General features: G+C 42.4%; 1 protein-coding gene across 1 annotated transcript in view; it reads left to right on the top strand.

Moving 5' to 3' along the window:
• The window catches only part of Ptpn21 (protein tyrosine phosphatase non-receptor type 21), a 61238-nt gene that overhangs the window by 17002 nt on the left and 30224 nt on the right, over positions 1 to 14012 (top strand). Inside the window, 4 exon segments of the mRNA XM_037210769.1 lie at positions 5083 to 5252; positions 10103 to 10200; positions 11304 to 11371; positions 12237 to 12307. Of these exon segments, the coding sequence (XP_037066664.1) occupies positions 5083 to 5252; positions 10103 to 10200; positions 11304 to 11371; positions 12237 to 12307 (407 nt within the window).

Genomic DNA, 14012 nt, shown 5'->3' with positions numbered 1-14012 from the left:
CACATAGTTCTTGTGGTTCTCCATGCCCTTGGGAGGAGGGCAGAGCGCTCCTGGGAAGAGACTGGGGCTTGCTGAGGAAGTCCCAGAGCTGGTTGATGTAGGTCCTGGAGTGTGAATTCAGAGGTGGATCTGTTCCACAGAGGAAGTGCAGACAGAGCTTTCTGAAGACCCATAAATAAGGGTAGGTACCAGAAGAACAAGAGTGGAATAAACCTTTTGTATTCGGCTTTGGAAAAATCTGCTTGTAGTTATAGGTCTTCACCTATAGTAAATTAACTGTATTTTTTTTTTTTTATTAATTTACTCAATTAATTTGAGTAAATTGTAAAGCTTGGTAGAAAGCAAGTCATTCTTCTATCTCTGGGAAATGAAACACTCTGGATAACTTTGAGTAAGTAGGGCTTATCTTTTTTTTTTTTTTTAATATCATTGCTGATCTCTGGAAATATTTATCAATTTCTCTACCTCTGTTTTTATTTTTGTTTTTGTTTGTTTGAGGTAGGTTCTCACTGGAGCCCAAGTTAACCTGAAACTCACTATGTAGTTCAAACTAGTCTTGAACCCATATCTTATTGCTACCTGAGTGTTGGAATTGTAGGTGTATGGCCACTATGTCTGGCTATTTAAATTTTTGTGTTTGAAGTGGCCAAGTCCATATGTATTTAAAGGAAAAAAGTAATATACATAGAGTAAATTTAAGATCCTTTAATTTTAGTTGTAAGAGATGATAATGCTTTTGGGAGGTTAGGGATTGGTTTTGAGTCAGGGTCTCACTGTATAGCTCTAGTTGGGAACTTGCTATGTTGAATTCCTTGAATTCAAGAAATCCGCTTGCCTTTGCCTCCCACATGCTGAGATTAAAGGTGTGTGCTACCATGCCTGGCTAAGACATGATATACTTAATTTTAAAAAATAAATTAATTTTATTATTTTATGTATATGTTTTTGTCTACATTTATGTCTGTGTACCATGTTCATGCAGTACCTGTGGAGACCAGAAGAGGGTGTCAGATCCCCCTGGAACTGGAGTTACGGATGGCTGTGAGCCTCCATGCGGGTGCTGGGTATGAAACGGGTTATCTGGAGGAGCAGCCAGTGTTCTTAACCAATGATCATCTCTCCAGCCCCAAGAGAGGATACACTTTCATGACCGAACAGTTTTCAGTCCTATAGCATATCTACTTTGTCCTTAATATGGTTATGGAAAAAGATATGTGTGACTTAACAAAGTAGAGGTAGGAGAATGGTGAGTTGGAGGCCGACCTGGGCCACATGGTAAACTTGAGGTCATCTTGAGTTGCATAGTGAGAACCTTCCTTTCAAACAAAACTGAATGTAAATGTGGAATAAGTGCCTAAAAGTAATGTGCATAATAGACCAAGCATGGTATATGTTCATTGTAAAATGTGGGTCTTAGGATGGGAGACGGAATCAAATATTGAAACAAATATGCTTTTAAAAAAAATATTGGGTTGGGGATTTAGCTCAGTGGTAGAGTGCTTGCCTAGCAAGTGCAAGGCCCTGGGTTTGATCCTCAGCTCCCCCCCCAAAAAAAAGTATTATACCCACTCTAAATTATTATTATTATTTTCCCCTGAGACAGGGTTTCTCTGTGTAGCCCTTGCTATCCTGGAACTCACTATGTAGACCAAGCTGGCCTCAAATCTGGAGATCCACTTGTCTTTGCCTCTCAAGTGCTTAAAGGTGTACGCCACCACTTCCTGGATCATCCAAAACCTTGAAATTATAAGTATAAAACATTTTTGGAGGAAGGAAACAATAATTAAATTTTGTTGGCATTTGGCAGATTGGGCAAAACTAAATCATCCCTCAAAAATAGGGAGGAGTATGACCAAAATATATTATATGAAAAATTAAAAAAATTAAAGACAAATATCATGTTCTTCTTATAGCAACATGCATTTATGTGGTTTCCCATCCATCCCCCATGCTAGAGTTCTGAGTTATTTTATGCTCAAGAAAACAGGTTGGACTTATTTCTTCCAGTTCACAGCTAGCATCTGCCCGCTGGAAGCCAAGCCTAGGACTCTGGACTTGAAGTATCAAGTCCTTTCTATTAAGCCAGGGTTTTCTGTTCTGTAAATTGCAGAAGGTAGGAGCAGTAGTTGCTTTCTCATAAATGTGAAAACAACAATAAGTCTGGACTTTTGCATATTTACTTCATGGAGTTAAAAAAAAAAAAAAGATACCCCGGCAGCTTTTCAAGCATAGCTGTGTGTGTTGGGGGACCTCTCCCTATGGAGCTCAGCTTGGCCTGGAATTCACTTTGTAGCCCAGACACAAATCTGTGACTCTCCTACCTCGACTTCAGGAGTGCTGGGCTCATAGGCTTCACCTGTGTAGCTAACTATAGGTTGTGTGTACAACTGCCTACCTGATATTGGAGGACAGTGTAGTATGCTGTAATGCTTTAAACTTTTTAACGGCATAAGAATTACCTAGGAACTGAATAGCTTTTTTAGGGCTCCAGAAACCCCAAGTAATTCTGGTAAGGGTGGCACACCGCCTTTGGAGTTCACACAGGATCTCCATGGTTCTTGGGGTACAGCTGGATATACGACGATCAAACTGTTCTGTTTGTATGCAGTGTCTTGGGTGACAGGAATAAGGGACTAGTCATTCAACCAAACTTAGTGAATTCCCACAGAATTCTAGTTTATAGAAATAAAGGGGCAGTAGTGCTGTGGATAGAACATTCCACTTGTAGAAAGTGATAGACTAATATTAAGACATTTTTTTCCTTTGTAAAAATGATAAGATAAATGTTGACTATCCGTGGAAATGAAAAATAAATGTTTAGATTTATTTTATATGTATGAGTATTTTGCCCATATACATGTATGTGTACCATGTATCTGCCTGCTGCCCTCAAAGGTCAGAAGAGGGTATGGGATCCCCAGGAACTGGGATTTAGATGGTTGTGAGTGACCTGGGTCCTCTGCAAGAGTAGCCAGTGCTCTTAAATGCTGAGCCATCTTTCTGGCCCATTAAAATGCACACTTTAATCCCAGCACTCAGGAGGCAGAGGCAGGCAGATCTCTGTGAGTTCAAGGCCAGCCTAGTCTACAAAGGGAGTTCCAGGACAGCCAGGGCCACACAAAGAAACCCTATCGTGAAAAACCACACACACACACACACACACACACACACACACACACACACACACATTATTTTGAGACTGGGCCTTACTTTTTAGCCTAGGCACAATCCTTCTGCCTCCACCTTCTAGGTCTGAGCTACTATACTATGCCCAGCTTTAATTCATTAATTTATTTATTTATTTATTTATTTATTTATTTATTTATTTAAATTTTTGAGGCATGTTTCACTGTGTATCCCACCAGGATGGCCTTGAACTCACAGTGCAGCCAAGACTGGTCTTGAACTCACTGGAGTCCTCTTGCCTCAGCCTCCTAAATGCTGGGACTCTAGGCATTTGACACCATGCCTGGCTTAAAGTTCATTTTTATTTTAATAAGCATAGCAGGCCAAATAAAATAGCCTGAGTTATTTTAAAGTTTTGCTGATGCCATGAAGTTAAACTACCCAGTATAATGATAGCAGCTTTTCATTTGAGAGCATTAAAATGGAGTCATCCTGAGAAGTCAGTTCCTCAGTGGCACTAGCCACATTTCAAGTACTCAGGTGCCACCTGTAGCTGGGGGTTGCTCTTTTGGACAGTGCCACTATGGCACATGTCCATCACTGCACAAGCTTCAATCTGACAGTGCTGCTCTCGAGTCTAGAATGGCAGAGCAGGGATTTTCCAATGGCCTTGGCCTGTGAGTTGATTTTGAGATAAATATTAGCAGTGATTAGAGGCTTCCATTTCATCTGTTAAGTGCTTTCATACCTGTTCAAGTTGACCGGCCAGCTGCTATTGACGTACCCTAATAGTTTTACTATTCAACAGGTGGAGTCTGAATGCCAGTTTACTCTGTGTGTGTGTTGGGGTGTGTGTGTGTGGTGGGGAGGGGGTGTTAGAGTCTTGGTGTGTAGGTAGCCCTGGCCTTGAACCTGTAGCAGTCTGTTGCCTTAGCCTTCCGGGTGCTGGGGTCACAGGCATGTACCTCCATGCCTGGCTCTGGTCCAAAACTTCAGACTCTGAATTAGTAATCCAGTTAGGTCACTTTATTACATTAGGTGTGATTTTTCTTTTTCTTCATGTAGGGTCTGTGTTTGTGTGAGAGAGAATGATAGGAACACACACAATGTGAGGAGGAGGGAGGGAGGGAGGGATGAAGAGAGAGAGAGGGAGAGAGAGAGAGAGGAGAGAGAGAGAGAGAGAGAGAGAGAGAGAGAGAAAGGGAATCTCCATCCACATTCTGTTCTTTAATTCAAAGTTCATTCTTCACATTAAACTATTCATTTAAAACATCCCAGTTGCTTTGAATTTTTATCAAATGCCCTTTGAGGGGCAAGGTAAGGCTGTGGGTGCATCTGTTACTAAAATGTTTGACATTTACATGAAGTAGTTTTATTTATAGAAGCCAAATCCCAGAATAGTGAGAAGTTGGGTTATCACCATGGTTTAGAATTATACTGGGCAGGGACCACTTAAGGCTTTTTAGTTACTATTAGTTATAGGGCAGCTGAGATGGCCCAGAGGGTAAAATTTCTTGCCATGCAAGCCTGAGGACCTGAGTTTTATTCCCAAGAACCCATTGTAGAGAAGAAGAACGAACTCCTAAAACTCATCCTCTGAACTCTACACTGGTGCACACACATGAGCTTGCACACACACATTAATGTATTTTAATAATGGTAACTTTAGGGTTTTGGTAATGGAAAAATTAGGGTTTTTTTCCTTCAACATTTTTGTTGTTAGTTTAAGAAATGACATGCAATTGTCTTTTTTTTTTTTTTTCCCTGCCTCTATTGCCGAATACTATTCTCTAGGTGTTCCCTCTGTTTTTTTTTTTCTCTCCTTAAGCCTCGGCTATTGCCCCTTTCCTGAGAGGCAGTAGAGGCCACTGCCACTTGGTCCCGGTCTTGGCGGTGGAAATCGTTGGAATCTTTTTGTGCATGACTGCCTGCTTCAGTGACCTTCCTTCCTTCCAGGTCACTTACTTCAGCCTCTGGTACTACAACAAGCAGAATCAGCGTCGCTGGGTGGATTTGGAGAAGCCCCTGAAGAAGCAGCTGGACAAGCACGCGCTGGAGCCCACCGTCTACTTTGGAGTGGTGTTTTATGTGCCCTCCGTCTCCCAACTGCAGCAGGAGATTACCAGGTGAGAGGTCCTTTGCTGCCTGGATTTAGAAAGTAGAGCAGTGAGGTCAGGAGAGTGGAGCCGAGGTCAAAGGCCCTCCAGATAAAAGCCCGTGACTGACTTTGCCCTCCAGCCCACAGTTTTAGTCACCACATTACTAGGAGGTTCTGGAATGTGGTATGTCAGACTGAATTATGGTTCACTAGACCCACAGGCACAGGAAAGGCGGTCGGCTCACCCTAGCGGTGAACTCTTGCGATAGCCTCTTTGGTGGTTTCGTTGTTCTGTTCTGGTTCCTCGTAATAAGGAAGAGGGAGAGGAGAGATTTAAAATGTGTAGTCATAAACTCGGTCCTCTCTCCCCAAGGAACTGGCGGGTCTGACCCCGGGGCTGTATTCTGTAGATGTGTCGGAGCTAATGTAGGGAGCGGAGGGCCACAGAGAGGGCAGACGTTTGTGGTCAGAGGCTCTCAGCAGGTAAATCCTCTTCAAGGGCGGAAGCGGAAGACGGGTCGGCGGAGGAACTGAGGGTCTGGCTTTGTTTCACCCTCCTGGGTTACACAAGGTCCTTTTCATGCCCGTGGATATTGCACTCAGCATGCTCCTTCTGTGCCCCTCTGCTGCCCCCCCTCCCAGTCTGTGTCCCTTCCCATCCCCTCGGTTCCCTTTGTTCCCCGACAGTTTCGTTTCTGCTTTCATGTTCTCTTTACATAAATGACCTTGTTGAGAAACATGTAGAAAGCATGCAGGATTTGTCTTTCGGAGACTGACTTAATCTCCTAATATGATTAACTCCAGTTGCATCCATTGTTCTTCAAATCCATAACTTCATTCTTCCTTATGCTTTGAGAAAATTCCCTTGTGCCTATATTCACCACTTAGTTGGGTCTAGAACTTAGCTATTATAAATTCTTTTTTAGAATTTTCCTGAAGACAAAATGGTGAAAGAAGTTTTGATTTTTCAGCCCTGGGTGAAGCTCTGTAGCCATGAGGGGCCTGCCAGGCACACTTAGGGTCCATGGTTTCTCGTCCAGGCAGTGGTGGTGCCAGCACGCCTTTAATCCCAGCACTTGGGAGGCAGATGCAGGTGGACCTCTGAGTTGGAGGCCAGCCTAGTCTACAGAGGGAGTTCCAGGACAGCCAGGACTACACAGAGAAACCTTGTTTTGAAAACATAAAAACAAAAAGGGGGGGGGATACTAACTTTGAATGCTTGAGCTTGCCTAAGATATCTAAAACTTAGCACTCCTTTTTATCTTGTGAACCCTACTTCATAACATTACTTCGGAGCCAGGCTGGGCGATGTCGTGTACTAAACATCATGTACCTTTATCTTTGTCTCCTGTATCTTTCTCATAGTCATCTGACTCTATGAAGCTCTGGGGTGCCCGAGGCTGGGGTGCACTCTGTCTACCCCATGCAATCTTAGGATTTGCTCGTAGATCTGTTAAGGTGGTTGGTATCGCAGCCTCCTATTACGTCTATTTGTGTACGTGTCTTGTCTCCTTTCTACATCTGAAGTCCATGTTTTCTTTGGCTTTACCTTCCATAAAAGCTAGGCTGCCCTGCAGATAGTAAGAATTGCTGCTGCCTCATACGAGTGGAATGCGGTTTGAGTGTGCCAGGTAGTTATCAAAAGATATTAGAAAACTGAGATCAGCTAGTAGGTATAGGCACAAACGAACTGTGAACAGGTCTGAAATACAAATATTGAAGAGAGAAGTGGAAGCCAGGAGGAAAAATATGAACTGGCCACTTAGCTAATTTAAACATTTACTGAAGATATTCTGTGGCCTAAGAGCTGTTAGGTAGTCGTTTGAATCTGACCCTGGAGGAGTTGCTCACTCACAGCCCGGTGGAACTGGCAGTTCATGTCCATAAGGAGTCACAGCATCCTGGGATAACAAACATTTGATTCCTAGGGGTGGAGCGTGGAGAACTTGACTAAGGGAGGAAACAGTTGACTTCTTGGTAGGCTATAGAAGGAATTTTCTAATGGGGGGTGGTGGTGGCTTGTGGGAAGCAGGGAGAATAGGAAGTTTCAGATAATCCCTAGAGGTGAGAGAAAAGGTTTTAAAGCCAGGTGTGTACTAGTCATAAAGACGTAGTTCAACGAGGAAGACTTTTTAAATTAATGCGGTGGAATGACCAAATTTGTGTCTTACAAAGACCATTCACATCAGATGATGAATCAGAGATGAAAAACTTCTGAATTCAATTGGAAGTGGCAGGAGACCAGTTAGGAAGCTGTTGTTAGAACAGAGCACAAAAGCATGAGCCGTAGAGTGGGATGAAAAAGGATGGGGTTATTGGGTTCAGCCAGCAGGGATGCTCCTTGATTAGGTGTAGAAGACCTAGAGAAGTCCTATCAGTAAGAATCAAGTATGGTCATGAGTGTCCATGGCCAACCTTCCAGTTCCAAAATGAGGCCCCAGGTCAGCTCTAGAGTACAAAGTCCCCAAGGATGCTGGTTCTTTCAACATCCCAGCCATTAGGTTCCCTTGGAGTCTTAAGATGTCTGGACAGGTTTTAGATCTCAGAGCTGTAGAGTCAGGAGGCAGAACAGTGGTTTCTAGGGAGAGGGGAGGTGCAGGAGGATTGTGTGTTGTGCAAAGGAACTCTTGCGGGCAGTTGGTAGTACTCAGGCTCTTTATCCTGTAGCAGTGACTTCGTGTCTCTTTTATATGTTAAAACTGTACATTGGAGCATTTTATTACATGCAGTCAGACCTCAAAAAGATCTTATAAAAACCCACTCAGGGCTGGAGATGTAGTTGAGTGGGTAAAGCACTTGCCTAGCATATGTGACACTCTGGGTTTAGTCCCCCTGCACCAAAGAAACACTCTACCCCACCCCCCAAAAAAAACATTCAAAAGTACTTAAGGAAAAAAGCAGAGAACAAAAATCTGATTCATGAACATGAGGACTTGTCAGAAAAATGCAGCCATAAGGTAGCAGAAAACTGTCACCCACATGATGGGAACTTATAGGAACTTTTTTTTTTTTTTTTTTTTTTTTTTGCAAAAGATAGGAAATTTTGAGAGTAATGACTGGATAGATTGAATTCTTACAAATCCACGAATTGATCGTGTGTAACCTCATTGATGATTACACGAGTCCATTTTTTTGTTACTTATAACAATAGTGTTACAGCCTGTATACATTTTAATGGAAAGAGGCTTATCTTGCCTCACCACTCTGGAGCATACTGTGGCACTGTCCTGGTATGTCATTTACAAGGAAACGTTCACATGGGACTTTATGCAAAGGTTATTGAGCTAGCAATGAACAATTTACAGCATACATGAAAGAATTGACTCTCATAATAAAACCTATTCAAAGCTAAGGTAAGAAAAGGTTGTATTGGAAGCCCAAGTTAATTTGGTCCATGGATGTTGCATTCCAGGGTTTCTGTTTGATATAAGGAAAGAGTCTAGAATGATGATAATGGAGTATGTGGAGCATTCCTGCTAGATATACCTCCCTGAATACAATCTCTTTTGGTTTTGGAAGCCTTATAGAAAGTTGCAGGTTTCCTCCTCTGACACCCCGAGTTACAAGCATTCTATTTCACTGATTGCTGGAAACCTGTGATATCTGCTAGAGGATAGAAGGGGAAGGCAGGATCTAAATTCTTTTTATTTGAATGGATGGTGTGTTGGTCAGGCCATTTGGTAACAAAGAGCAGACTTAAAGCCTAGCTAAAAGGGTTACACAAGAATATGTATGGATTCTGGAGAATTCATATATGCTCTACGCTTGGACTGCTCAAAGGCACCAAACCTAGAGAGACTCGGGTTGAGGTAGCATCATAAACTGCACTGGCAGAGACACTGGGCCAAATCTAACACTGTCTCCAGTGTCCAGAATGATGCTGTGGATGCAGCAGTGGCAGGCCCTAGCACAGGAATAAAAGGAAGCATTATGTTTTACTCTGGAGCTTTATCCGAATGGAGAAGTGGTGTGATGAAACATGGCTGACTAATTGAAAGCATTCTGATAACCACAGCTGCTGCCTCAGTGCCAGCACGTGTCTGGTGCTGTTAACAGCTTTCTACATGCCACTTGGATATGGTTGGCCCGGTGAAGGGATGGTTACGTCTTCATTTTATTGGTAATAGCATGTGAAGCTACAAACTGTGACTTACCCAAAGTCATGCAGCGTCCTAAACTGGAGAGCTCGAGTTTAAACCTAGGTGCGCTTGGCACCAAGGGGGCAGACAAAGTAGCCCTATGTTATGGAATGCTAAGAAGGACTTCTAGAAGTCACTCTTTTTAGGATTACACATTTAAAAACTTAATGAAATAGCTTAAGTTTACTTTCCAGGGCTAGTGAAGTTTTTATTTAACTGAAGTCTCATATCACCAACTTACAAATGAAGTTTAAGAGTAAAGATTGTTCTTTGAATGTGCGCTTTCCTTACTATAAAGAACAGATAACTTTAAAGAATTATGAAGAACTATACAGATACCATAAAGAAGTATAAAAAAATCCAGGACTGTTCTACAGGGTGAGTGACAGGTGGTGAGTTGTCCTATAGGTGACTTTAACTGTGGCTTTTTCCGACGGGTGTGGGCTTGCTGGAGATCAAGCCAGGCTCACACATTCTAAGCAAATGTTTACCCCAGAGACACATCCCTGGTCCCTGGTTTTAGCTTTGACATAATTAAAGCAAGGGATAAGTTTCATCTCATTAAACAGATTAGATGATGTGCTTATGTTATCATGGCATTCTTTTCATTTTTGGAAGCATCTAGGGTTACAGTTTTGTTTGACAGTGTATGTTCCTTTACTAAACTGTGGTAAAAAGTGCACTGTGTCTTGGTCAGATTATAGTGATATTGATTTCATAAACTCATGCTTTCACATAGGTATCAGTATTACCTGCAGCTGAAGAAAGATATTTTGGAAGGAAACCTACCCTGTACACTAGAACAAGCCATTCAGCTAGCTGGCTTAGCTGTTCAAGGTAAGCGGTGAGTGGGAAGTGATAATTTTATCAGATTACGACGTGTGTTAAAACAAAAACAGTAAAGGATTCTGAATGTAACTGATTTTTTATATGAATTGTTATGGTATTTATGTATTAGTGGAATATTATGCTATTAGCTGGGGCTTTCTTCTAGAAAGACAATTTGGATTATTTCAATGAAATGTGAGACTTGTAGACATTTCTGAAAGATTAATTATGTAACATGTCAATTGTATGTTTGTATAGAAAAGTCAAAGAATTTAACATGCTAAGTGTTAATTTCACTCCAAGACTTGATTTGATCCTAAGGTTTTGGGAGGAAAGATCTTTCTGTCAGTGAGGTTCATGAAACTACTTTTTTTTTTATTTCAAGTTTATCCCATTTTTTTTTTGATTTCTCAAATAACTATTCTAGATTATAGAGCATCATCACTCATAATAGTAGTGGTTTTGTATTTAATAAATGTTTTTAATTCATTCAACATTGTACATGTCTGTTTATATATCTGTGTGTATATCTGTGCTCTGGGGAAATTTCTGCTGCGCATTATTGCAAGTGGTAAATAGCATTTAACCATGGAATTAGAACTAATCAAAAGAAAAAATAAGCTAGACTGGATGGCATATACCTTCAATCCTAGCAAGGAAGCAGATCCATGTGAGTTCAAGGCCAACCTGTTCCACATAGATAGTTCCAGGCCAGTCAAGGCTACACAGTGGGACCATGTCTTCAAACGAAACAAACAAAACACAAAAGAAAGACAAAATGATAAAATTCTTGCAGATACTAGCAGACATGGACACCTGTCATCCTGAGATAAATAAACGTCTGACACCATGGTGTGCCATTCCTTATGTGTGGCTGAACATGAGCATTCCCAGGGCCCATTCCCTTTCCCCACTCGGTTTCCTCCTGACACCTGCACAGAAGCACATGTCACACACAGGGCGGCCACGTCTCACTTCATGGACATTTTCCCAAGCCAAGACACATAAGAATCATAAGCATGTCATCCATATTACTTATGATTTTTGTTGTGCAAATGTGTGTTGTGAAAATTCAATGTAATCAACATGCTCATGTTTATCATTTTGTATAGCTGATTTTGGTGACTTTGATCAATATGAATCCCAAGACTTTCTTCAGAAATTTGCCTTGCTCCCTGTGGTAAGACTTCTTTTGGCACTGGGACTTTTTTTTTTTTACATGGTTTATTCCTATACGTGTTGCAATCCCCGAATGTCCACATGGTAGATGTTCTAAACAGGACTAGTCCCTCTTGTCAGTGTCCTGTGAGCCAGTCTTCCCTGTTGTAGTCTTCTCGGTCTTTGTAAATTCACAGAACAGAAGGGTGTTAGTTAGGCCAGGCAGTGGTGGTGCATGATTTTAATTCCAGCACTCGGGAGGCAGAGGTAGGCAGATTCTGTGAGTTTGAGACCAGCCTGGTCTACAGAGTGAGTTCCAGGATAGCCAGGGGCCAGAGCTACATAGTGAAACCCTGTCTCAAAAAACCAAAAAAAAAAAAAAAAAAAAAACAAAAAAAAAAAAGCAAGGTGTTGGTTACTGTGCTGTGCCTAAAGACATTCTTTCCTTTGATTATGTGTCTAAGGAGAGTTGCTTTCGGGTTTGGAGAATCACAAAGTTAATGTTGGAATGAATTGGCTTGTCCTTAGTGTTGAAAACCCTGCCTTCTACTTTCTGAAGTTACTGTTGAAGAAATGATGCAAACACCTCACCGAAACAGCCGAGGAGGGTGGAATGTTCTCCCGAGTGAGTGGGTTAGCGCTGAGCTCAGAACTGGCTGATGGATGTTACCAACCTTAAAATTCAGCGGCAACTTCCCCCGGAAGGAGCTGGGAAGGCAGGGCAAATCTTTGGGCTCCTGAGCAAGCCACTTAATTCATTAGATGCATCGTGACTCTGTAGAGAAGCAGAGATCCCCGACTTCAGTACCGTTCAGAATCTTGGCCGAAGTGAACGAGCGGTTCACTCTTTACACATGCACGTGCTTACTGCTGTGTCTTTCCTTCAGGGCTGGCTACAGGATGAAAAAGTGCTGGAAGAAGCAACCCAGAAGGTGGCCTTGCTCCATCAGAAGTACAGGTAACACTAGGAAAAAGACGCCCAATTGATGGCTGCTTGAATTTGAAGCATGCTTTGCACCTTACACTTTCCTGCAGCTCTTTTGCAGTGTTATAGTGACATTCACTGTGTGCCGAATGCTGTTCTAAGTACCTTCATCCCCATCATTTCAGTTATTAGCCATTTTACCAATGAGGAAACGGAGAGTCTTGAAAGCAGTCGGTCCTTAAGGTCCCAGTTCATCGCCCCATAGATTAAAAGTGTAATGGTAACTAGAATTGTATAAACTAGTGCATGATCATGGACGTTTGTCTTTTACAATTCATTCAGCCCTCCAGGTGCTCTTTTGTCTTTTCCTTCCTTCCTTCCTTCCTTCCTTCCTTCCTTCCTTCCTTCCTTCCTTCCTCCCCTCCTCCCTCCCTCCCTCCTCCCTCCCTTCCTTCCTTCTCCTCCTTTCTCTTCTGTCTTTCTTTTTTTAAAATGGTGCTAGAGTTTGAACTCAGGGCCTTGTACATGGTAGGCAGACACTTCACCACTGAGTTATATCCTCTGCCCTTGAGATTTTTGAGAACCAGGTTGGCCTCAAACTGGCTATCTTGCTGCCTCTGCCTCCCGAGTGCTCTGATTAGAGGCGTGCATCATGATGACCATCGCTCCCCACTATGCTTTCTGAAGCAGTGTTTCTGTCCTCGGGGGAGCAATGATGAGAGTTCATGTCTGTTGCCTGTACATGTCTATGCTGGTCCTCATTGGCTTTCTTTGACGGTGGTTCTCTGTTGACTGTAAATATCTCCTGAGATGCTAGCTCTTTCTCTAAGCCAGTACACAGTGTTCCAGATACTTTATATAGTTATGTTCCCATAGCTCCAGGATTCTTTAAGGAGACTGTTACCTCCATCTCAGAGATGAAGGAAACTAAACTCAGAATGACTCAGGTCTCAATCTACTTTCGATCACTTCTACCATACAGCAGAGACCTGAGTCATTCTTGATGTATGGTAGAAGTGATTGAAAGTAGATATGTCTGGTTAGAACCTACAGTCTTTGCCTGTAGTCTCTCTCTGACCCTGCTGACTGCAACAGAGTAACCTTTGGAAGCTGTCATCCTCTCATCTCTTCCTGCATTCCTTCCCAAGTGCTCATGGGTATTTCCTCAAACTCCGTGAGTTGCTCATCCTACCCTTCTACCTCTATGTCCACGTGAAGCATTTTTTTTCTCTAGTGCACTTGATCCCTCAGGCACGAGCTCTCTGCCTTCTGTCACTTTACTTCATTCATTTGTACTTTTATTGAAATACCAGGACGTAGGAACCTCTAAGTACTTTCTGTCCTCGTGAGGCAGAATATTGGATGGTTTGGCTTAAAGATAAATAGAATAATTCTCTCCCTTCCAAGAATGTATTCCCAGCAGTCTTAGGCGAGGTAGCACTACTGTGTGAGTAGTTAGTAACAGAATAATGGGTGCAGTGGAGGAGAATGTAGACAGAATGTGTTAGGACTGTATGGGACAGGGGTGGCCATTGGGGAGACCAAAATCTGACAGAAGAATGATAGAGACACTGAGCCCTGAAGACGCTAGTGATCGCCAGGCCCATGTGTGGATGATAGGTATATGAATAAAGGCATCTGCATGCACAAAGGTTCAGAAGTGCGAGGAATACAGTATATTCAAAGAAATGTAGAGAGTCAGGGGTGGTTGCAGTGTGAGGTACCTTGGGCACATGGG

The sequence above is a fragment of the Peromyscus leucopus genome, chromosome 14 (genome assembly GCF_004664715.2).
Source record: "Peromyscus leucopus breed LL Stock chromosome 14, UCI_PerLeu_2.1, whole genome shotgun sequence".
NCBI lineage: Eukaryota > Metazoa > Chordata > Mammalia > Rodentia > Cricetidae > Peromyscus > Peromyscus leucopus.
The sequence above is the reverse complement of the archived record's forward strand: the minus strand, read 5'-3'. Positions and strand labels throughout refer to the sequence as shown.